This window comes from Protomyctophum parallelum (genome assembly GCF_964188405.1).
Source record: "Protomyctophum parallelum genome assembly, chromosome: 5".
NCBI lineage: Eukaryota > Metazoa > Chordata > Actinopteri > Myctophiformes > Myctophidae > Protomyctophum > Protomyctophum parallelum.
This window is the reverse complement of record NC_139702.1, coordinates 19,916,263-19,941,533: the sequence shown is the minus strand read 5'-3', so window position 1 is coordinate 19,941,533 and position 25,271 is coordinate 19,916,263. Positions and strand designations below refer to the sequence as shown.

Genomic DNA, 25,271 nt, shown 5'->3' with positions numbered 1-25,271 from the left:
TAATAATTAATGGTCAATCTGCATGATGGGTCTGAAGATCTGCATGCAATCAAGCTCCTTATAAGTTAATAAGTTATTACTTGTGCAGGGCGCGCAAGTACTGTAATCGGCTGCGTATGTAGGTCGTATATGTCGGTGGCGTCCGTCGGCCAATCAGGGATTGGCTGATGACTAGGTACGTTTGGTGATCAGTTGGGTATGTATTGTATGTACTGTATGTCGGGGTAAGAATGGTGGTCCCTTATTGGCTGTTGATGGTGACGTAACTAAGGTACGTTTCAAGGTTGGTATAGGGTCAATAACAGGACCGACATGCAGAAACAACGATCGGATTAAGGTTGGCGAACATGCGCTGCTCCGGACAGTCGGAGAACGGTTCTGAAGTTATGTGCATTACATTTGTTATATGATCCTACATATTGTTATATGATCATGTTATGGTCTCAATAACACTAGAAAAAACAAATGGTCTCCATTAAGGATCAATTAATGAACAGTCAGCCAGCAACATGGATTTTATGGGTATATTCAGACATGTTTTATTGTTTTCTTAGTTCCCAAAGTTATCCTGTTTTATTTTGTATCAAATGAGTCTAAAATGCCAGTTATGATCATGTTTGAAATAGACATGTTGGAAGTAAACTGTTCCTGTTGTACTCATTTGTCTTAATGAGAATATTGTGAAGGGAAATTGTTGCTTTAATTTTAGAATAATTAATTTGTGGAAAAAATTAAAAAATCTATACACTGCATGAGAAACCTTTAATGGAAAGATGCAAAAGGGGATTCAGAAAAGACAACAAACAAAAGGACACAAACATCATTATGCACAAACAAGAAAATAAGAAAGACGAAACTAAAAAAAAAAGTAAGTACAGTTAAAAAGTTAAACAACTAAAAAGAACCAAATAAGAATTAAATTAAAGAGAAGTCAGACAAAGGTCTGTACTCTGTAATAATAACAGGTCACGATTCCATTGTTGAAATTCAGCTTCCAGTGATCTTAAAAACTCCTGGAGTGCTGGATCTTCTGTAACCATCTGTCAAGTAAAAATGGTTATAGGCTACATAGCATATGCTTACATTACACTCAGTCGTATGTCTGTGTTGATTGGGAAATTAACAGATTTACAAGTTCACATGTTGCAACACATTGTGAGCCAGTACTGAAGCTATATTTTCAGCAAGCAACACGGTCATACAACTAAACTTAAAACTTAAACTAGAAATGGGCGAGCTGTGATTGGACACATGGGTGCAGATGGTTATAAAGTGAAAGGTGGGTCTCAGTGTGTAAATGAAAATATGCCAGTCAATGTTTGTCCAGTTATGAATGCAAAAATAAATACATCAAACAATGGAAATCAAAACAGAAACCAAAAACATCATAAAAACTGTCAAGTCATCACTTCTATCTTAGCATTGAATTATCATTAATACTACTTTGTTTAATATAGAAATAATTGCAACATATGTTTTGCCTTGTAGTCTTGTTTTCTTTTACTGATTTTGCATTTAAGTACACTTACATATAAAAGGAAATGATTTAAATCTTTTTAACACACTAGCACACACACACACACACACACACACAATCAGAAAAAGGTGTCTTTTGAGTCTCAGACATGGCCTTCACATTAGACTTTGTGCACAAAATGTATACACATACACATTTAGTGTGCACATACACTCACACATGCAGGCACACACACGTATGTCAATTCTCTATTCCTAATCACAAAGAGCATCACTTAGGTTAAGAATAACTTGTTTCAGTTATAGGATTCGTCATTTAGTGTAAAGTGTTTGTCTTCATATCCTTCATCTGTATAGCTTAAAAAAAACCACCAAAAAACCACCCGTGTGATGTAAGTGGTGCAACGCCGTGTGGCGGTCGTAATAACTTCCAGACCCCCAGGAACGCGCCCAGGGTTCCGGTGCGCCGCCCCACGTCCGAAATGGTTGAGAAATGACAGTTACCGTGTGGGGGTCCCTCTACTGTACTGTACTGTCACACCCAAAATCATCATATATACAGTTAATAAGTGTGTGTGTTAGGCTGCGCAACAGTGACACTTGGTTGTGAAAACCAACCAAACGCTATTTTCGTGCTCGGATAGACCCAGCCAGGGACCCAGGGACAGACACACAGCTCCTTAATGAAGTGGTTGCACCACTTAAAAACACAATCTGTAGTTAACAAAATTGGCATAGGGGTGTTCTCTATCAGGTATAATAATAGTTATTCAAATTCCATGTAGACCAGTTTAATACACTGCTCTGCTCTCTAGACAGACACAATTCCATCCAAGTGTTTTATGACAAATGCAACTTATCGCATTAGAAAAGCTGCATGGAAAATTTTGTTTCCCAATATTGCAAAGCAGTCGTTACATTCGCTGTTGGAAACACATTTGTCAAATAAAAACGGTTGTTTCGACGCTGTACATTTTTAACTTTACAGTTGGATCGATAACTTATATTGCATTACTCACCCTTGAGTCATCAACAACAACAGAGGCTCATATATACTTGAAAAGCAGTCATTTCTGTCAAGCAATACAGTTGTACGAAAACATCTTAGGCTTTATCTCTGCCCTGGTGTGCTTATTTTAATTACAGATAATAGCCACAGGCTCAGCATTATTTGCACTTGGTGGACGATTAATAGGAACGCTGTCCCATGTTTTAACATTTGCAACGTGTGCATTAGATGAAGTCTTGTGTACATTGTGAAGTATGCCACTGAACCACCACATGCAACATGTGTTGTACAGCATATGTAGGCTACGCTCACACTCTCAGAGAGCTTGTTCTTATATTCTTCAGGGATTGGGGGGGGGGTCCATTACCATTTGGGCCCGAGTGAAATTACTACTGTACCTTGCATCAAAGACTAGATTAATATTGGACCAGGTTCTTCATGACAAATACCCATCATGTATCACAGGGCTCCATAATAAAACCATGTATTACAGTGGAACCATTAAGATTTTCAACAGGAGCACCAATGCAAAACTGGTTTGTTACAAATATAAGACTCACAAATGTATCATTGCACTATACTGATCAAATTAAGAGCAAATACAATATGCTATGCTGCTGACTATGTGTTATAAAGTATGTACCATGTACTCTATACAACACATAGTCAGCAGCATAGTATATTTTATTTGTACGTATGTACTCACTTAACGCTACATTAAAATTGCCTTGTGGATGGACGGTGGGTGAGTGGATCATGGGTGGCCAGGGTGGGTGTCTCAAACGTAACATGTATATGGAGATCACTTTAAACTAGATTTTCAGGCTGCTAGTATCTGGTAAAAGAGCCATTTAACATTTAACACAAAGCAGAGTCCACGTGTCTAATGAGCATACAGCTACTCCGCTCTGCACTCACATACAGTACAGTATTGACTAGCTGCTCTGCAGCCCTATTTAGCAATGAGGCTGCAATCCGACCCACAGACAAAACACATTGATTGGATATGCCTGACAAATCTTAACACCTAGTGTAACAAAGAAACATGACTAAGGGGGCAGCATCATTGCAGCTACTGTATCAACTAATTTGCATTACTTACAGAGCATCAAATCATTTGTTTTATAATTGCAATGAGTCAATAAGATCATCAACTTAACGTTCAGAAACTGAGTCTACTTGAATGCATAAATAGAAGCAGTGAGGTCATCAAAACATTCTTAGTAGTACATAGCGGAACTATACATATATAAAAAACAACACGTAAACAAACTGAAGCTCAAAACCAGCTGAATTCTTCCATTAGCATTGGTGCGACCAAAGAAAATGCAAAGTTGCAACTGAATAGTTCCACCATGGAGCCCTGGATAGAGACCTGAATGCCAACTGAACACCAACCAAAATCTAGATGGCTGGATCATTCTCAACCTTTTACATTTTTAACAACCCTGTTTGATGTGCATTATAGGCCATGGACCGCCATTTCACTGTGTTAATGAATCCTTGAGGGGTCCCCAGCCAAATGATTAATAATTATTCATCATTTAGTTTTGGACCCCCTGGAACACCCTCAATAACCCCTGGGGGTACCCTGGACGCCACACTGAGAACCAAGTTAAAGACAATGTTCCGACACCCTAGCGGCCTAGCCGATCACGCACATCCAAAACACCCATTGACAGCAAGTGATAGTCCCAAAAGAACAGAGAGAAAGGCAAACAAGAAGGTCAGCACACTGTAGCTTCCTTAAAGTGACTTATTATTATGGCATCCATCAAGTGACGTTTCGAGGAGTCTTCAGATTTGGCTCGAACCATCACTTGTTGGATGATGTCTTTAACCACATGAACCCCAGCATCCATATTCTGGGGGAACATTAGACAAAGACCGCAGATCTACAAGCTCAGTAACTCAGACCTGTTTTACTAAGTGTATATAAATATATATATATATATATATATATATAGAGGGTTAAATTGATTCATGAAAAGTAACTTTAAGGGAGCTACATTGTGCAGACCTTCTCGTTTGCGTTCGTTCTGAACTTCCGTCACCCTCCAACAACTGCTAAACAATGTATCCATATCTAATGTGCATGTCCTACCACTTCTCTCTCTCTCTATAGGCTGAGCCATTTCCGCCTACTCGAGTTGATGTAATGAAGGGTGTTTCTGAGCATCTTCTCGGGTCCTAATCAGGTCATCCACTTCTCAGTGGATGAAAAGGGCGTGATGGATAGGGTGGTCAGAAGATGTCAGGGCACCTGTCCCATGTGCCTTCATCCTTAGTTTCCCAGTAGCCTCCTTTGTAGACATTCATGGGCTCTCCAGATATTGGATCGTCAATCCTCTCGAACCATAATGCCTGGTAGTCGTCATGGTGGGCGCCTGAAAATGAAGAAATGAATGAAATAAAAATGTGCTTATGAAATGGGGAAGTCAGGGCTGCGCTTGAATCCCATATACTGTATATCTGCAGGTGCTCTTTGGAATGTCCAGGTCTGTAGTCTGTCCAGAACAGCAGAAAGATCAAAACACTTGAGGCATCACTTCATATAACTGAATGACTTCAATAATATTCAAAGAACTTTGCTGTTTGGTGAAAAGCAAGAAAGCAAATTGATCCCAGCAAATCATCAGCCGTTTGCGACCAACCGGCTGATCCTCTTTCAGGTAATTAAAAAAAAAGCTTTGTTTAACCAATGGCAGTTTTCAAGTGACACAGAAATCAGGTTATAAAATTAACCTTAAATGGATAGCAGGGTGTGATTTTTTTATGTCTCTGTGACTGCTACCGGATGTAGTTTTAATGTACAGTATGTTCTTTAGTTTATATGGAGTGGCGCCTAAAGTGTGAGCCATCTAGAAGAGTGTCTCCTAATCTTTTGTGTCTGTCAATATTATACGCTGGCCTCGGTACCCAGGCTAGCGCAATACCATTTCCATGGTAACGTAAGCTCCACCAATCAGAGACATCGCTGATACTGTACATATTAGCCGGATTGTTGGTAGTGAAGCATTTCTCCATGCAATTGTGAATTGAACATTTTTGTTGGCATCTACAGGAGCATATAGCATCGTTTTACAAGTCTGCTTTAGATGGTTACGACAGTGTAGCTGATATAATAAAGGTTTATATGGAGAAAATGAATGGGACGTTTCCTTCAACACCAGACTGTCAAGCTCTATTGAGATAGGATAAGCACACTATTCCAAGATACTTCAAATTGCATGCAGACATAAAAAATGCCTCCATTTGTCTGACTGTGGGCAAAAAATAATAATAACCCCCCCCCCCCCCAAAAAAAAAAACCCCAAAAACTATACCTTTAAGAACTTAACAATTCTGTCAGATGATCATACCGGTAACTATAACTAAAAATACATCGCATGGATGCACCTGGGACGTATCTTCAGTGATGTATCCTGAGGTCAACGGGGTTTCGGGTCTACCAACATCATACCCCTCACTCAGGCGACCCAGCCGGGGTTGATCAAATCCCGATTTATGTCCCAGTAGCTACCCTCGATCAGTCCATCAGGGAATGAGCAAGGCGACACAATCCGTTGGTCCAGAACTACTCTGCCGGGACTGGGAGAACCAAATTCTGGCGTGTGGAAGGACTAGGCTCTGTGGGTTGACTCCTGTCCGGGCCCCTCCTACGTCTCACCAGGTCCACTCCTGCTCTCACCAGGCCCAGGACCTGTGCGTTGCACCAGACTCCCAGCAGCAGGCACTTCATTCAGGAGTGGTGGATTATAATGGCCCTCCTAAAGGCCTCACCGAGGTTTGTTGGTACAGTCATTCCTAAAAGACACCGACCATATCTGACAGCAATAGACAGAGGGCAAACAGGCAAGATGTTGACCGTAAAAGAGAATGGGAGTGAACCGAGTTTGCCACAGTTCCATAGGGACCTACCAAACCTTCAGCTCAGGGAGGAGGACACAGAAAGAATGTGAGGATGACCCTGAAAGGTGACTAAAGGGTTGTAGGTCTGGCAGTAACTCATACCAGGGGACTAGACGTATAAATGTGACGCAAGAGGACAGAGTTCTGATAAGAGTTCTGATAAGGGCACTTACTAGGGCTGCACAACACTGATTAAACTAAAAAATAAAGAATTTTAGTGAATACTGTAACCGAAAAATGGATTGTGATACTTGTGGACTCAAGTATACTTCTTTTGCATTTGGAAAAAGTGCTGATTGTACCCACCAGCAAGAACTAATAATTTATGACTTGTGTGACAACTGTTGCCACTTGGGATTTGGAAAATGCAATAGCCAGTGTTGTGCGTCAGTTGTGCAGCTCTAGATCCTGCTAAAAAAAATGGGGGGGAAAAATTCCATACGGTTAAGGTATTTCAGGAGTGGAATACTTGCTTTGATAAGGTGGTGGTCCATGGGGTGCTGCAAGAAAACAAATGCCGCGATAGAGATGTATGGACAAAAAAACAAAAGGTAAAGACATGAATGAGAACATCTATGAATGATTGAGTGAACACGTATCATCTGAAGATGACAACATGACAGGAAAATATTACGAATGTGTGCTAAAAGCATTAGGTAGGGTACTTGCATGCAATAGGTGTAGGACAGGGAGAGTCCTCAGTATCCGCTGAACAGCCACACACAAAAGAGAATTAAAATGTATGGAAATAGGTGCAACAGCAGACACAGCCTGTGTAGTATAGTATGTACCGTGTATAGTATACACTAGTGTAATGCACATAGTATACAGTTCACAAATACTATTTTAATCTACTTGATCCAAATTATTCAGAACTTTTTTGAGTTCCAATGGAGAGGCTCTGCTTTCAAATGTGTACATTGTTTTTTTGCATTCCACAGATTAATAGTGATGCCTCAAATTCGTCATGAGATGAAACATATAGCTCTGCTGTTTGGAAGAAACCACCTAACATTCATTCATTCTTCAGGGAATGAAAAAAAAAACATCCAGCTCAAGTGGCGTTAGGAGGTTTTTAATACCTTCCATTGGTTAAATATTTGTTGAACCAACAAATAGACCAGGTATCCAAAGCATTGATTCATGAAAAAAATAAAAAAAATGAAGAATGAAGTGATTTTTTCCCTAGACGGCAATATATATTTAATTCTTATATATTCTTCGTATTTTTATTAATTTTTCGTTTCAATGACATTAGGCTAGTTACAGTAGAGCAGATGACCTGCTCTACTTTTTTTTAAATGACCTTTTTCTTTTAGGCGTACACATGCACAGTTACACACGTCTATCTGAGCTGTAGCAGTGATACTTGCTTTCATATGAAGCCTCATTTGCTTCCGTGGCAACCTCCTCTGCATCGGCTGAACGCAAAACAGATGAAGGGATCGGAAAGGAAACAGTGATTCGAAAAGGTTGTAAAGGGACACACAACACATTTGGCACCCACACACAATGTACGGGCAGAGTTTATGCCAGAATGTACAGTACTTGAGAAAAATGCAGTGCAAGGGTTACTAAAAGGCGAAGAGAGGAGGTACTTGCTTTTTAAAGGCGAGTCATTGATGAAGTCCTCAGTGACAGCTTGGGACAGAGACATACAAATTAGTGTAAGGGTGCAGCAGTTAATAATAATAATACATATTTATTTAGCATTTTTGCTGATGAAAGTTAAAGCATATAGTGGTATGAAGAAAAGCTTGTCAAATCAATCAATCATTGTTTAGTTAACATCACTGTCGTTCATCCTATGTTCAAGGACTTCTTGATAAACATACAGTTTATTGTTCAATTGGAAATGCATACCAAAATAGACAAATATTAAATATTTTGTACATGTCAAAAACAGCTGCAGTTAATCAGACTAGTAATCAATTTTAAAAAAATCTTAAGACTAGTGAAATCAAGATGAACAATAATAGCCAACACAGACGAATGGACAGAGAAACATCACTGTACTTATCTAAGTATTCCTAAACAAAGATTGCTTGTTCGCCGCAACCAACTGAACTGCGAACCTCCCAATGTATGAATGAATGAACCATTGTAAAGCGCTTTGAGCACTTGGAAAAGCGCTATAAAATGCAATTAATTATTATTATTCAATTTGTGTATATATATATTCCTTTATACTGTAGTTCACCACATAGTGATGTATGGGGCTTTGTTCACAAACTGTACACAAAAGTTACTTACTTATAGCTTAACATTGGACAGGAAGGCCACTTCATTATACTCCATGACAAGTTGTTAGTAGCAGGAAACCTATTTTCATGAACAGTGTTGTCATGCAATTCCTCTTCCGCTGCCACCTCACACCTCCTCTCCCTTCCGGTCTTATTTTCTTACCTTCCTCAGGTGATGTGGCTGCCGGCCGCTCTCTCTCCCGGCGGGCGATGCGTTGCTTCTCCTCCAGCCTCTGCTTCTCAGCATTGGCCTCATCCCAGCGGCCGGCTTCCATCAGTCTCTGGTCGGGCCGTCTACGGCTATCTGTAGGCGCCACACCCTCCTCGGGCTCGTTGAGCGTCAGAGCCAGGAAGGAGAAGTAGTACATGGCCTCTGCTCCCTCACTGGGACGAGGGATGATGTGAAAAGCAGAGACAAACACAGAGACAGGGTAGTTTAGTGTCTCAGAGATAAAAAAACTAACAAAAATAAAAAAAACAATATCTAATCTATATACTTTGCTTTTTCTTTCCCCGCCTTCAGCTCCATCCCCACAACAATACCCAGAAACCAACTCACGGCAGTGGGGTTTTCTTCCACAGCTCTTTGGCTTTGAGTGTCTGGTAAACAGTCCTTTGTTTGCTTTCTGTGCCGTTCTCCCCCTTACTGCTATGCATCACCCTCTGGAACTCCATCTTCTCATCCCATGTTCCTGACAGCACATAATGGGCCTTGCCATCCTTGTCCATTACTACGCCAGTTACCTGGAGCATAGAGGGGCACAGAGTCAGTGTTGATTTCATCGACTAATACAAAACATGTTCGACTACCTTTTTTTCACTGACAAAAACAAAATGGAAATTAAATGAAAACGAAGCTATGATGACTAAAACTAAATATATTGACAATTTCGTCAACAAATAAAAACTAGACTAAAATGTTAGGAAGGGACTAGTGGACAAGAGAATGAAGAGATCCAGTATAAGTAATTTTACACTTGGTTGCGTGCGGAAAATAGCAGATCTACACACTTGCAGCGCAACGTGTTGTAAGCTTGTAGATAGGCTATTTTCAGCAAGTGTGAAATCAGTCATTACTGTCATTTGTTATTTAGTCAACTAAAATCTTATATTTAATCAAGTACAGTTAAAGCAGAGATAGTCAGAGATAAAACAATGAATCCACACCCCCCTCCCCATCATCTTGTGGTCATTAAAATCAAAGGGTACTGCACTTAAAATAAGTTCTTCAGGTAATCCTTCAGAAGGCTGAATAAATCTAAATGACACCATTGCACTGTTTTTCCTAAACATTAGCACAATATTTATTTTGTAACGATCCATTGATAATTTGATTGATTCCTAGTGCAGTACCCAACATTGACTTGAATTTGCGTACATCTTCAGCTTTGAAGGATATAAATGTATAATTCAATTATAGTTCTACTTTAACCGAAAGAAAGCTTACTTTTTGCTTTTTGGGTGTTTGCTGACATTTCTATCTCCACTACTCTAAAGATGGATGAAGCAAGGAGACACTGACATTCAACACTCACTTTTCTTGCCACATCTCTGGAGAAGTAACTGTAGGGAGCGAACTTGAGGTGGCAGCGGTCTCCCGTCCTGTGGTTCACCACATCTATCTCTCCTGACTGATGTGGCAATATGAAGGAACATGTTTCATTTCATAGGATGTTCCAGTAAAAAAAGCATCATCTACAAATGTAGCTGTGCCGCCCTTAATGCTAAGCCACAAAATGCTACTCAATGAAATAGTTGTAGTAGAACTGATTCAGGACTTGAAGCCCTTTTGGTGTTTTGACCCTTCTGGACAGGAACCCCTTTTGGGGTTCTTGTTGCTATGTACAGTACATGACAGTATAACATTTTTGTACATTTTTAATAAATATTTTAAGTAAACCGTTTTTAGAATCGGAACTTCCTTTCCATCAAACCGGAAGAATAATACCTTCCCAATAAAAGGGTGACTGGCTCTTTCATAGCACTCCTCCGAGGTGGAAAGCCTGATGACTCGAGGTTAGGTGATACGTGATATTTGCCAGTTGGACTGATTCTGTCTAAAAGGGTAGGCGATCGATGGACTGATTTTGTGTAGAAAACGGTAGGTGATAGCTGGACTGATTCTGTGCAGAGGGCTAGGGTAGTTGGACTGATTGAAATCAGTTTACTAACAAATAGAATCACCAGCACGCCTCAGTTACCTGGTCAATCCACAGTCTTCCTACAATTATGTTATGTACTGTGGTTGTGACTTTCTTCCAGGAGTAATGGTTGTTGCTCTTCTGAAACATGCACTGGATGGACCCTGGGGATGGAGGAGAGGTATATTCAACACTAATGATCACAAAATGTACTGACACATGATTCGTACACTGTCAAATCTTCAGTAATACTAATAATTTAACTCTTGAGTGTACAAATGTAACTAAACTGAAGAGACAGACGACAAAACACAAGATGGGGCAAGTCAGTGTAGTTGATTGATGGGATTAAACCTTAACAGAAATATTGAAATAATGAATAGTATTAACAAGAATTTGTGATTAAATAATAACTAGATTTCTAGCATTTCAAAAAAGATTCTATTTCCTGAAAATTAACGGTCATACAAGGTTTCTGCCCAACAGTGACAGCATAGTATTTACATCTTAAATGTATTTTAAATACATTTGTACAAGGCAAAGTCTAAAGATTGATAATAGGTGTGTATCACAGGTACAAAGCTATAGTTTACTGTAGCGTTGGAGTGCACAAACACTTACCCATAGGCATAATGGATAGATATTTCCCTCTAAACTTGCTGGCCAGGGCGATCTCCTGTCTTAGGGTCCAGCCTTTCTCAGAGAAGGCATGGTGGGCAGCAGCAGGGGGGTGGTGACTCACCTGAGGAGACAGGAGGACAGTAAGGACAAATTCACATATTACATTCATTTACGTGAAGTTGATTAATCCGTCAATGGTGTGCGTGTCCCCTCCACCTGTTCACAGAGTGAGCGGTAGCCACATTCTTGGAGCCGGTCCAGCTCGAAGGTCTCTCCGAGCAGGGGATTGAAGGGCTTGCCCGTGCGGTACACGGTGGTGGAGTACGAGGACACAGTGAAGGCGGCCACGTAGCACAGCTGCTCCAGGGAACTCTGACACTTGGCAGCCTTGTCCAGGAGCTCGTAGTACTCCAGGTCCTCTGACAGACGCTGCAACATGGAGATTGGCTCGTTGAAGTTCACCTAGTGGGATATAGGAGAAGGTATTTCAGAGAAGAAGGAGCAGAATGAAATAATAATTCTGGAAGTGTAAACATGGACCTGAAAAGTCTGATGCTTGTACGACGGTCACTGAGGCACCTTTTCCAACAGGGTTGAACCGGTTCGGTTCTTTTTCCACCCTAAAATTGAAGCAGTTTGGAGTGTTTCCACTGAAAATGAATTGGTTCAGAACCCAAAAAGTTGGTTCGGAACTGGAACCAAAAACTGTCCGCCAGTTCTGTGAAAGCACCAAGGTTCCAAGAATCTAGAACGGAACTAGTTCTGGAACAAATGTTCTTTTGGTGGAAAAGAGGCCATAGTGGGAAGCGATTAAGATGAAGTGTCCAGGTTTACACTTTCAAAGTTAAACGGACACCAAGTCTGAGAACAACAAATTACTTCACAACCAGAGGGGTATCTTACAGGCATGGGGATCTTGGAGAGCTCCTTGCCGATGCAGTTCTTCATGATGCTCCAGAGATTGAGGGAATAATTGGGTTTGTCAGGGATATGTGTCCGCCGTTGCCTTACAGGCTCCACTTCCAAGGGCTGTGGGGACTCTGGGTTAGAGGCCAAAGACTGCTCGTCAAGCTATAGGAGGGAAAAGGTCCACTGAAGGGTTAGTTACAGCCTACGGATATGTACAGCCTGCCTATATAAGGCTACCAACTCAAGTTTGTCTTTCGTATATCTAAGCAATAATGCACAAGGCGCTGGGGTATATGGCGATTATACCATGGCTACAGACATACGATGTAATGCGATATATCACAGCCTATATTGTATTTGCTTTCATAGCCGTTAAGATTCACTCACAATGTTAATCAAAAATGTAATGTTTCTAGCAAGACTGTTGCAATGGATTATTGGGATTATACAGTTGTAATTATCCGTGTTATATTTGATTTGGGTAGTTTGTCATGTACTTTAATTTGCAAATACAATTTCCCTTACAAGAACAAAGAACAATAAAGTTTTGATTTGAACTTACAGACTGGTCGTCCATTCCGAGCTCGCTGCTAAGACCACTGACATTACTGCCAGACCTCCTGGTGTGCACAGGGACAGGAGAGTAACATAAAATATGACTGATAACAAAAATAAAAGTATGATGAAAGAGTTGATGAAAAAAACAAAAACCCTGAGACAAATACACAGAGAGAGACAGTGAAGAGAAAAAAAGAGAGAGTGAACAAGAAAGAAAAAGAGACCAAACATACAGGTTAGAAAGTGACAGAAAGAGAAAGTTGACATGTGAGGCAGAGATGTAGACCTGTGGTATTTGGGGTCAGCAGGGACAGTGATGAACGCTGCTGGATCTTCCATGGCATCAAAGAACTCGTTCTCATCATCCTCATCACTGGCATCACCCTTTCCTGAACCGCCAGAACCTAAAGTCAAGGGGAATCGAAGAACGCAACAACTAATCAAAGACACTCCAGTAGATTAGAAGGGGAACTACACCCATTTAACATTAATGCTATGATGCTATTGTGAGGATATGTGAAAATCTGGCGAACGGGAGAACGACGCAACACCACAGCCCCCCGAAGACACATTTGAGGTTTGACTTCCCGTGACGGATAAATGGGCGCCCGCCGTTCCGTTTTTCTCACTTGTACTGGTTTTTCACTTGTACTGTAACAGGCATGCACACAAAGTGCTTTACCTTTGCCGTCCATGGCAGGGTTGCTGAGTGAAGGGGGCAGTACTGTAGCTCCTCTAAAGGCTCTCTCTAGGTGGTTATGCTGCTTGGCTAGCTGCTCAAGAGTGTCTTCCAGTCTCAATCTCTGGTCTCTCTCCGTTTGCAGCGCCTTCTGCCATCGCTTACTATTCGTCTGGGCCAAGGACAGGAAGTCCCGACATGCCTGGTGGTGTGAGTGCAGCAGGGGTGAGGGAAAAGAAATACACCATCAACAAAATCAGAACAAAACCCAAAGAATGTAGGTTACAATCCCCTGCACTAGTAAATAACCCTAATCACACTCCAAGCACCATCAAGGCGCATGGTCAAAGATTTTCCTGTACCTTGCAAGCAAGCATCATCCAATTGAACAGACAACTTCTCCCTAGAGTTTACTGTGCTATAGGCTATGTTGAGAGCAGGACACAGTGATTAAATAGTCAGATATTTTACATGACCTTAAAAGTAGAACATTCACAGACTCAAGAATATTCTACGTAGAACCTGTACATTCCTTGTCTGTTATACCTGAAGTAATTGTCTTACTGAATGCTAGTCTCACTCTTGATATTCATGCTCCTCAGTTCCTGGTAGACTTACGTTGATCATGGCATTGGAGGTGATTCTGAACAGCGTAGCTCTCTCCGTCACCTGTCTGATCTTGTCTCCCGTGTCTGGCCCCAAACGAATGTTCTCCAGCTCTGACAATGACCTGTGCAATGGAATGCAATTTAAGTCAAAGTCAAAGTCATACGATTTGTCACACAAGTTACCGCAGTGAAATTTGTTCCCCGCATTTGACCCATCTCTTGGAGCAGTGAGCCGCAGCCAAGGAGCGGTGAGCTGCAGCGTGCACCGCGCTCAGGAATCATTTGATTAGTAGCTTTGACCCCCAATTCAACCCTTTGATGCTGAGTGTCAAGCAGGGTCCCATTTTTACAGTCTTTGGTATGACCCGGCCGGGGATCGAACCCCGACCTCCCAGTTTCAGGGCGGACACTCTAACCACAAGGCCACTGAGCTGGTCACTGAGCTGGTTTAATGAATCAATCAATATGAAAAGGAAAATGCACTGGCCATTCCCTTTATAGTTTTTACTTTATTGAGACAGATAGGTGAGATGCACACAGACAAGGGTTTGGTGGAAGGTTGTCTTTCCTATATCAGGAAAATGTCATTAGGTATGTACACTGACAGCTACACCTTCTTTCCCATCAAGGGCACTTAAGTGAAGGAGCTCAGTTTGATGGGAAATAGACTGACTGCTAACCTTTGCAGGGCAGAGCCATGCTTGGCAATGAGGTCGTTGCAGGTGCCGAGGTCCTCCACCTTACTGCCCAGCATACGTAATGTCAACTGGATCTCGTTACGGTTACCTCCACCGTGTCCTGGGGTGTGGGGCGGTGTAGGACAATCGTCACCCGAGTCGTCTGTAGAACAAGAAAAGACAACCTGTCATGCCTTCTGTACAAGGACACTACAAACATTTTTCAAATGTTTTACTCTTTTCTCTGTATTTCCAAATTATGGCCTGACTTCCCATCTGCTAATCCCGCCAACCCCCCACCTCCCTTCCTCACCAGACTCGGCCTGCATGTGGACAGCTTTGGCCTTGGCTAGTTCCAGGGCTGTGATCCAGCGTTGACGTTCCACCTCTGAACTGGCCTTCAGGTGGTAGGTTTGTGCACCGCCATTAGAAATAACAAAGTTGCAAGAGTCTTCCACAGCAATGTTGGCTGTGGCCAGGTTGATGGTACCCCTGCATGTATGACCCATCTCTGCCTGGGTCCTGGGGGGCAAAGAAAAGACATTGTGAAAAGTTGCTGAATGGAATTATGGAATTCACTAATGACACACATACAAAATACAGAGGTTGAGTTACAGTACTTGCGATTAGTTGAATTTGTGTTGATAAAAAATTATAATGAAGTATAATATTGGGCTTGAGTAATTATGCCTGAGTGATCACATGACCAAGACCTACCTGTAATAAGACAGAAGGCCATTGCTCAACACAAACCATCGCCGCTGGTATCCTTTTATGTAGTTGGTCCATTTAAAAAGCCAACCCTTGTAAGTGTCTCCAGGGGTGGGAGTGGGGGGCTTGGGCTCCGACATCACAACAGCCCGTGACTTCACAGAGTGAGGTTAGGGCCTGCAGACATGTGAAACCTTATGAGTTTTATTAGAGAGAAGTTGCAGGAGCGCTACTGGTGTCGCTTAAACCATCTGTGCTCATGGAAGGAATAATAGAGCGTCGCAGACCCGCCCCTTTCAGAACGACGAGGGCACCAGAAGAAAATTTCCCATTCAGTTTTCCATAAAAGTTTCATAAAGTATTTATTTAAAGCCAGAGCCAACTTGGCTTCTGACAAATCATTTGGGCCGGACAAATAATTAGAAAGAAGAAAAACGTCTAACTATTTGTTCGGCCCAAAAAAAAATGTGTTTTGTCATGATAGGTCAGGAGCAGAGTTGGCTTTGTCCGAGGCTTAAAGGTCTTTAAATAAATGAATGGGAAATTCTCTTCCAGTGCCGTCAAAGCGGGCGGGACTGCGACGCTCTATAAGGGAAAGATTATAATCACGGAAGGGCATAAAACACTCAACATATGTTTGGAAAGTAAAAGGCCTTTAAATCAATGGGCTTGATACAAAATGTACATACACAAACGTATCGCTTGCGGCTTCTTCAGGCTGTCAGGGTGACCCTGAAGAAGGCATATCTTTGTTCATTCTCAAAGTATTAAGTTGACGTTTCCTTGCACCTTGTAATAGACGTTTTATCACCCAACTTGATACCTGAAAATGTTTCCATGTTGTACATACACATATTTCTCAAAATATTAACAAAGCCCTAGATTTGTACATAGATTGTTTTAGGTCATTATGATCCTTCAGCATCCCACTGAAGCAGCTCCAGGCCTGGCATCATGGAATAGCTTTAGCAAGTTAACATGATTAACCCTGGCATCCACATTTATGGGAATGTCATTATAGGCTCTTTTTTTGTTTTTGTTTCAGAAATAGCCAATCTACACACTCACAACACACGGCATCACGAGGTGTTGTGAGCTTGCATAAGTATAAAATAGGGCTTAAGTGGTTAATCTGGTTTAAGGATTTCTAACATTTGGAGCAGTTTTTTTTTTTAACCGACATGACGTCATTCTGATCATAAGAAAAACATAAGAGAAGTAGTGTGTCAGGAGCCAACCAAGACAAGTAAGACCATACATTATGACTTAATCATTATAACTTATCTGGCTGGTCAGCTAGCTACCTACCTATGATGCTGTGACACTATGAAAACATAACTTTGATGGAAGCATTTTATGGATTGGATTCACATGACGTAGCCATATCTGACTTGGTCAGAACATGTCCGCTAGGGTTTCATCAGTTCAGCATCAGCAACAAACTTTCATGACACGGTTAAGAGTATTTCCGTGCCAGCGTTAGCCTGAACAAGCCTCACATAAAGCCTAAGATTTGACGTTAATGTTAGGTCGGGTTTATATAACTGTGGCCTTAAAACAGCAGAACGGCAATGGATTGATGATGACATAATGTGTCAAGACATAATCGCAATATGACAAAAGGAAACAGCTGTTGTACAACTAGCCAGGAATAACGCTAGCTAATCTAAAATTAAGTAAATGCTCTCACTTAACTTAAGACAACCGCTTCCCTGGCGTTACTTGACGTGAACAAATCTCTCTAGTATTAATCTGGTGCTTCAAGGGAAACGTAACGTCCACTGAATTTCAGAAAAAAATCTTAACATTCAGGCTTCATTGACATTATTGACATTAGCCATCTAGCTAACTAGGCATTAAACTGCAGCTGTCAAATGAGCTAACGTTGCTAAACCAAAACGTAAGACGTTGCTAACTTACGGCTCTGTCGTCGTTTATTTTCTGCTCTTTCCATTGATATTCAGAAAATCAAATACATGTCACGATAGTTACCAGTAAGGTTAGACAATAGCCATGAATATGAACAGGTATCGCGTCAGTCGCTAGCTGTCTGCTAACTTCAGCTAGCCACCTAACTTGCATGCGCAACACCACAAAGCGTCCGGCTCCGTTCGCTTCTCATCAACATTAGTTCCACTAAATTACCCAATACATGCGCATGAATGAAAAGTGGTGCGAAAGTCCACGCACTGTCACCATCATCAGTGTCCACGTTACTGTGGTCATTACGTCAATAATTCGGAAATTATTAACAGCTACCAAATTATTGGTAGTTGTTGGCTGCTTATTTGGCAGCCAATTATTTGCACACTAGGCCTACTGTGCAAATAATTTTGCACAAAGTAAAGCAAAGTTTACCCAGGGTAACTAGACTAAGCTCAAGAACTTGTTTACAGCCAGGCCCTGCTCATAGAACAATTCATGGTAGGGGTTCAATGCCTTGCTCAAGGGCACTTCAGTAGTGCAACATGCACATTTCTCATCGTTTCAAGCAATGCCTATTATTTTATAAATGGGATTTCATTGTCATATTTGTGCGATTATCTCTTAACTTCCCCTTACCAAGTTACCACTCCTGGGAAGTCTATTACAATATTTAACAGAACGTTGCCATCTTACTAACTCAAATCCACCCATCTAAATATATGCTGCCAAAATGTATGGACCAGAGAAAACCTGCTCTTTTATATATATATATTAAACACTATATGAATGTTTGTGCAAATAACAAAATAGAATGTAATACCTCAAAAGAGGACATTGACAATTTAAAGCAAATATTTCACATAAAATGTCTTCCCCGGTTTTGATATCCATGTATCCATCTATGGTATGATTTGTTGCAGCAGCAATTCTGTACAAAATGACAAATGAACTTGCTGCAGTAAACCTTTCAAACATTGAATATTTCATAGGACGTCAAATCACAATATTATAGCCAAATAATATATGATTAAGTGGAGCAGAGAATTAATTGTGAAGATGCATGGTTCATGGCACAAAAATTGACCACTGAATCTTTCCTTCAATGAATGTGTCACCTTACTTAGACCTCTCACCTAACTAGCTGGCTTGTTAAACAGAAAGAAACACATTTTCTTTTGTGAATTTATTGAAGTCTGCTTTACTACAACTTTGAGTAACCTTTTATACAGCATCATAATCAAAATGGAAGTATCCGTCATCAGAAATCATAGTTTTAATGAATTAAAATAACTACATTTTAATAACACAACCCCCCCACCACCCCCACAGAATTAAGCTACATTTCAATAGCACAACGCCCCCCTCCTCCCAACAAACAACTTATTTGGTAATGTTGTTAGCATTCATGCTCTTCCCACTGCCACTGAGAACAATGTATGGTGTTTTCTGAGATTTCTGCTTCTCTTGAAGCAGGGCTACTGTTCCCAGGGGGGTATCACTGCTGCTCATCTTCTTCAGCAGGGCCTCTTCCTCCAGCTTCTTCATTCTCCTCTCAGTCTTCATTTTGCCTGAGCCTTTCCCGTGGAAGCGATGCGAGAGCTGCCTGAAAGCCTCTTTGGGCGTGAGCTTTCGTCCAGACTCATCCACATACTCGATCTTGACGTTGGGTCTGTACATGTCTTTCTCCTTGAAATCCTGGGTGAAGCCTCTGTATTCCTCTCTGCGGCTGTACTTGTCGTCGATGGTCTGCTTGTCCTCGATGCTGTAGTTATCGTTGGGTAGGCCAGTGCCCTTTGGAGCTCTGACTCGGGCAATCTTCTGCATCTGGGTGTCCAACAGGCCCTTGTTTTTGCACAGATGCAAAGCGGCAGCCAGGCCAGAGCTGACTATGGGCTCTTCATCCAAAATAGTGGTGGAGGCGGTGGAGAAGTCAGGCTGTTTCTGCTCTTCATCCAAATTGACTGTGCTCCAGCCAATGTTCTCATCACCGTCCGAGTCAGAAACCCCGGCCTCTGCCCGTTCTGCCTCCTGCTCAAAGTCCATCATATCCTCTTGGTCCTCTCTGTTTCCTGAGAGACCGTAGGTCGGGATGTCACCCAGAGTTCTGCAGAACTCAGAGGTGGCATTGAATACAATGTTGTCCTTCCTGTCTGGGTCGTCATCACCGGCATCTTCATCCAGCACCTTTACCCGCTGCGCCACCTTCTCTCCAGTGTCTTTCAGGAGCTGCTTCTGTCTGAGCCTCCGCTGTTTCTCCAGCTGCTTCTGCAGCTCCTGCTCTGCCTCATCCTCCTCAATCACAGCTGGCTCTGGGGGTTCAAAGTCTTCATCATCTTCGCTCATTTCCATCTCCGCCGTCCTGATGTCGTCAGACACAGACAATCCGGGGATTTTGACAACCTCCTCCGCCCCCTCCTCAGGTTCGTCCTGGCCTTCTTCTTGGTCCACCTGCCTGCGGCCCCGCCCGCGCACCCTGGAGCCAAAGTCTGTGCTCCGGGTGTCGTCTGTGGCGAGTTCATCTGCCACTGACAGCTTTTCCTTCTTTCTAATTTTTCTAACTTTCTTCTTTGTCTTATTAAAGCCTACCATTTCCTGCGGGGTGTAGTACTCAGAGGCCAGGATGAGAGCAGGCATGTCCAAGGTCTGGGCCTGGTCGCGAAGCGTCTCCCTGATGACCTCGAGCTCCCGTTCCCGTGTGCCCTCAGCGAAGCCTCCACTGCTCAACCGAAAGCTCTTCTTTTTCTCCCCATCAATCTCCTCATCATACTTTGACAGCACGATACGGGGCTTGAGTGTGACCATGTCGTCAATACTTTCATCTTCGTCATAGGGCTTGTACTCCGGCTTTTTCTTCTTCAACTCAACATTCTTCTCAGCTTTTTCCTTGTCCACCATGTTCACATTTATAAGCACATCTTCCTCCTCTTCCAGCACTCCTTTGTCTTGGAGTGTGAGGATGACAGTCTGGCCCTCAGTGAAGGAGTCTATCTTGTGCTGTACATTTAGTCCTTTCAGGTCACGGGAAGTATAAGCATCTTTCTTGGGCTGTCCAAATTCTTGCTCCACCAGACTGCTGACACCAAACTCCTCGTCCATCTCTTCCAGGAGTTTGGCTCTTTTATCTGCCATTTCCTTGTCCTTTGCCAATTGTCGGCTTCTCGCCACCCAAGCAGCTGTGTTATCCAACCAGTCATCATCTGCTAAGGTCTTAACCTTTCCCAATTTCTTATTCATCAGGCGCTTTTCTTTCGCTGCTGCAAGCTTTTCTCTCATCTCTTTCTGCTGCGCGATGTGAACAGGGTTGATGGTCTCTGCCACTAGTGGCTGCTCCTTTGTGCCGAGCTCCTTCTTGTTTTCATTTAACTCCAGGGGCTTCAGGCCCAGCTTGGCCCTGAGCTTGTTTGTCTCCTCAATGCTGAGTGATGCATCTCCACTTGCTGATTGGGGTTGAATGTCAGCTCCCTCCTCATATGCAGTGTCAACTTTCTCCTTCTTAATGCGCGGCTCTCCCTTGCTACGACCTTCACGTCCACTTCTGTCCCTGGACCGGGGCCGTTTTCCCTTCTCCTTGCCGCGTTCCTTCCCATCCCGTTCGGGGTCTCTTTCTCGGTCCTTGTGACGATGTTTCTTGTGCTCGCGACGGCGCTCCTCATTGTCCTTGTCGCGGCTCTTTTCCTTGTGTTTCTTTGAAGAACCCATGACTTCTTCTGGTTATGTTTTAACTCACAGAACGATACGCGAACGCTGGACACTGACGAGGTGTAGATGACGACAACGGGCCTACATTAGCATGGAGGCTAAGCAACTATTTGAACGACGCGACTTAAACGGGAATCGAGATAGACAGACAGAAAATATTTGTTGTAGAACAGACGAGCAGGCTTTACTTTACTCGAAGAGAAGTAGAACTGGTATAACCGAGTGGGTTATTCCTCCTCCGTGGGAGCATGTGAAAGTGCGCCGTTCATCGCCACCATCGCTTTTTTTGTAGACAAACGAACACAAGACGCTACTGTGAGTCTGAGTGACGTGACCCCGCTTCCCAGAGAAAGTACTTCCTGTGGTCAAACTGTCTACAGCGCCACCTATTGTACCAGTTGTTACACCTACATCGGTGACCCAGTACGAATGGAGTCTCTCGCGAGGAGCGGAGGAAATGTATAAATGGGGTCATATCAAAACGTGTTAATATTGCACAGTATGCATCCGCCGGTATGCAATATGCATTGTATTTGGTTATTACAATTACAATACGGTGAAAAACGTACATTTTGTGTGAAAGGGCGAACCCATTTTTGTATAACCTGGTTTTATAAAGTATTAAATAATTTTCCAATAGTACCATAAGAATTTCTGGATTATCTGCCCTGAAGCCCAACACCAACTACATAATGTACAGTATTGTAGTGAACAGAAACCTACGTAGGTATAGTCTGGACTGTGGAGTCACAGAATTGGATAGGTCACAACGTTCGGCGTGACTGACTCTACATTGTCATTTGATTAATGTTGCATAGACAAACGGGGATCATCGGTGGAGGAGACGTTGTTAGTTTTTTTTAATCTGGTTAATAAAACAAATAACCCACGGACATGGTAGCCACCGGAGAGCTGTTACTAAACTGAAGTAGAAAGTGCAGCCTGCGACATCCTAATTCTCACCCGGGGGGACAGAACGGTAACGTTTGTTTTCTTCTACCTGCTAACCTAGCTAGCGCGTGAGCTAATAAACCAGCACAGACTAGTGTTAACTGATACTTGTTTAGGTTAAACGCGATCATTTGACGGGGCTTTGTTTATTGACAACAACATTGAGGTTTTCTGTCGGTCTATATATTCTGAACACGTTTAAAGTGTGACTGCCGTGCTGGGATATATTGGCCTTCTAGTAGTACTTCCATCGGTTAGCTTATTTGCATTTTTCTGCTGCCTGCAACTTCTTACGATAGATGTATTATGATAAAGTCGTGGTTTCATGTCAGCAATGAGCATTACTAACTGTCACTGTTGTAGCTATAAGAGCAACTAAAGACCCCCCGCTGTGATTGAGCCTTCATCATCATCATCATCTACAGTGTCAGGTTGATGGTCGGTGTTAAACGGTGTTAAAGCCTGCCTGGTACTCCGTCGTACAACGGTGTCCCTTTGCTAAAAAAGAACAGATCTACAAACTATAGTCTAGCATCGTATATGTCTGTTCGTTTTTGCCGCTACATGTCACCTCAATGCAGGTCAGCCTCGCGCGATTGCCGCCCTTTTATTATTAGTTGCCATGGCGATTCTATAAGACAAGAGTTAGTTAACCTGGTGCCACTTAATATATTCTTAATGGTGAATTTATCGTTACCGAGCGTGAGCTTTAATTCGCATAGTTGATTTAAATGTACTGTCTATGGGGTGTTATTAACTACTAACTAGTAGTAGTAAGCAATGACAGAAGGTTAATGGCTGGCGCTGACTGCGTGGTGGTGTAGGTGGGAGGTAAGGTCCATATTGTTATTTTATACCCGGGAAGCCAGGCGGGTCACACAGACACAGAGCACTACAGACAGCACTCTGTCATTACTCAGACTTAATCCAACAACAAGAGAGGGAATTCATTAGTGGGGTATTTGCAACTGGTCTGGATATCTGGCTATCAGGTATGTTGTGGTAAAAAATTACTCTATAATTATGCTGTTAAAAGTTACCGGTGTTGATGTGATGAACTTAAATAGTTCATTTCAGCAGCATGCTAAGTATGGTTATTTTGTTATTAAGCTGGCATTGAGGTATTTGGTTGTTTGTGTGATTATAGGCAATGAAGTAATGTAAACAGTTAGTTAGTAGTATATAGTCTGTATGTTTACCCACATTACTCAGTGTCTGTCTTGTTTGACTTTGACGGTTGACCAGTGTTTATGTTGTTGTGAATCGCCAACAGACTGCCAGTGGTTGAGATGGCAACCGGGGGCACTCCTTTTGATGACTGCACGGAGGAGCAGGAGTTACACAACTGGGCTATCACCAATAGCAGTCTGGAAGACAGACTCAATAACATGGTAATAACAGTGCATCGGAGAGACATCAGTCAATGAAAAAGCTTGTCATTACAGTAACTGGAACAGATTATGTACATCATAGTTTTCTACTCCGATAATATTCCCTGCATGAACATCACCATTTCACAGTTTATGCCCCGAAACGGAAACTTGGGTTACAAAAACAAACCGATGCTCACAATAGATACAATTAGCCAAAAGCACATATAACTAATATAATGACTATATAATGACCATGGATCTATTTGCTTTCACCTTATTTACAGTATGTTGACACTTTTTCTTTCAGGACTGGGGCGTACAGCAGAAGAAAGCCAACCGCTCCTCAGAGAAGAACAGGAAGAAGTTCCCCACCAGCGTGGCAGAGAGCCGGCTGACCAACGACATCTCCCCAGAGTCCACCCCGGGGGCGGGGCGCAGGAGGACCCACACCCCTCACTCCTTTCCTCACACCAAATACACCACGCAGATGTCCGTCCCCGACCAGGCTGAACTGGAGAGGTTGCGACAGAGGATTAACTTTACAGACCTCGACGAGGTGAGCAAATAAAAACTCAAGACAGTAAGCCTTCTTTTTTTATTGATGGACAATTTATAAGAAACAAGGCAGGGAGCAATTGCAGAAACAATGCAGAAAAATAAACAATTGCAGGGAACAATGTCCGGCTCAAGGACACGGCTGTTAGTGGGCATCGTCATCATTCTCAGCGGTTTAGGACAGTCTCTCAATCACTTGTCTGCCTTGCATTGCAGTCATCATGGCAGAACCCTGAATTGATCAGAAGGAATAGAACTTGCACAGTCATCCATACAGTGGTTCAGGTGCTGAACAGAGTGTGTGTGTGTGTGTGTGTGTGTGTGTGTGTGTGTGTGTGTGTGTGTGTGTGTGTGTGTGTGTGTGTGTGTGTGTGTGTGTGTGTGAATTAACCACTTGGTGCTAGCTAGACAGCATCTCCGGGCTAGCTGACTCTATTTTGTTTTTAGTGACCTTTTCTCGTTAACTGCAGTGGCAATTTTAACAGTGGTTTTCAAGAACGTTAGGAAGTGGCAAGACAACATACATCCCAAATTCCCAATATTACAATAACATGATTTGTATTGAAAATCTTCGGGTCTATATGTGTCAAAGTGTCCCTGAGTAAGCCTTACTGCGCCCAGAGAGTAAATTTCACGTATGTGCAAAAAAAGGGAGTGGGGACCACATCTTTTTATTGTTAAGTAATGTTATGCATGTGTCATATACAACTCCTTCTCAAAAAAAATATATTGTGGAAAAGTTTATTTTCTTCCGTAATATAATTCAAAATGTGAAACTTTCATATATTCTAGATTCATTGAGCATAAAGCAACATATTTAAAACATTTTTTTGTTTTAATCTGGATGATTATGGCATATGGCCAGGGTTCTCAGTCCTGTGGACTGATTTCAGTCCTGAGGATCTCATAGAAAAAACATTTTCAGTCTTGGGATTGTTTTTGGCTTTAAGCCCTGCATATAGCTCAAGGAAATAAAACATTCCTATCTCAAAATATTAGAATATTTTATGAGACCACTAAAAAAACATATGTATAATACAGAAATGTCAAACATCTGAAAAGTATGTTAATTTATGCACTCAATACGTGTTCTGGGCTACTTTTGAACAAATTATTTAATTAATGGGGCGTGGCATGGAGGTGATAAGGTGTTATGGAAGCCCAGATTTGCTTTGATAACAGTTGTAAGTTCATTGTTCAGTCTTATGTCTCACACCTTCCTC

At 42.1% G+C, this 25,271-nt stretch overlaps 3 protein-coding genes across 16 annotated transcripts in view; 1 reads left to right on the top strand and 2 right to left on the bottom strand.

Annotated features, from left to right (window-relative positions):
- Window positions 1–743: 743 nt before the first annotated feature.
- LOC310858641 (oxysterol-binding protein 1-like) lies at window positions 744–17,660 on the bottom strand. 6 transcript variants are annotated; one of them, XM_083764842.1, is made up of 20 exons: window positions 17,537–17,660; window positions 15,551–15,721; window positions 15,147–15,355; window positions 14,837–14,996; window positions 14,167–14,278; window positions 13,552–13,750; window positions 13,156–13,273; window positions 12,874–12,931; window positions 12,306–12,473; window positions 11,619–11,864; window positions 11,403–11,523; window positions 10,842–10,945; window positions 10,176–10,271; window positions 9,200–9,384; window positions 8,804–9,024; window positions 8,000–8,038; window positions 7,771–7,818; window positions 7,067–7,105; window positions 6,871–6,897; window positions 744–4,872 (listed from the first exon to the last, which is right to left on the bottom strand). In XM_083764842.1, exons 2-20 carry the CDS (start codon window positions 15,682–15,684, stop codon window positions 4,730–4,732), a joined length of 2,427 nt encoding a protein of 808 aa, XP_083620968.1. In that variant the 5' UTR covers window positions 15,685–15,721; window positions 17,537–17,660; the 3' UTR covers window positions 744–4,729. The 6 variants fall into 6 exon arrangements, with proteins under 6 accessions (XP_083620968.1, XP_083620967.1, XP_083620969.1 ...); XM_083764841.1 differs by having other exon boundaries at window positions 17,465–17,648; XM_083764843.1 differs by having other exon boundaries at window positions 12,874–12,928; window positions 17,465–17,648.
- Window positions 17,661–18,795: 1,135 nt separating this feature from the next.
- sart1 (spliceosome associated factor 1, recruiter of U4/U6.U5 tri-snRNP) lies at window positions 18,796–21,483 on the bottom strand. Its single transcript, XM_083765464.1, has one exon. It carries the CDS (start codon window positions 21,167–21,169, stop codon window positions 18,851–18,853), a length of 2,319 nt encoding a protein of 772 aa, XP_083621590.1. The 5' UTR covers window positions 21,170–21,483; the 3' UTR covers window positions 18,796–18,850.
- Window positions 21,484–21,977: 494 nt separating this feature from the next.
- pcm1 (pericentriolar material 1) overlaps window positions 21,978–25,271 on the top strand; it is a 37,029-nt gene continuing 33,735 nt past the window's right edge. For all 9 annotated transcript variants that reach the window (XM_083764609.1, XM_083764608.1, XM_083764607.1 and 6 more), the window contains exons 1-3: window positions 21,978–22,148; window positions 23,394–23,511; window positions 23,801–24,049. In XM_083764609.1, the coding sequence (XP_083620735.1) occupies window positions 23,410–23,511; window positions 23,801–24,049 (351 nt within the window). In that variant the 5' untranslated portion in view covers window positions 21,978–22,148; window positions 23,394–23,409. The remainder of the gene's footprint in view (window positions 22,149–23,393; window positions 23,512–23,800; window positions 24,050–25,271) is intronic.

What these genes read in the sequence shown, in the direction of transcription:
- LOC310858641 (XM_083764842.1), bottom strand. Translation starts at nt 15,684, where the DNA reads ATGTCGGAGCCCAAGCCCCCCACTCCCACCCCTGGAGACACTTACAAG. An exon ending in ACCGCTCACTCTGTGAACAG is followed by an intron (nt 11,524 to 11,618) that starts GTGGAGGGGACA and finishes CTGTCTCCTCAG; the next exon opens with GTGAGTCACCACCCCCCTGC. An exon ending in CCAGAGATGTGGCAAGAAAA is followed by an intron (nt 9,385 to 10,175) that starts GTGAGTGTTGAA and finishes TCTATGCTCCAG; the next exon opens with GTAACTGGCGTAGTAATGGA.
- sart1 (XM_083765464.1), bottom strand. Translation starts at nt 21,169, where the DNA reads ATGGGTTCTTCAAAGAAACACAAGGAAAAGAGCCGCGACAAGGACAAT.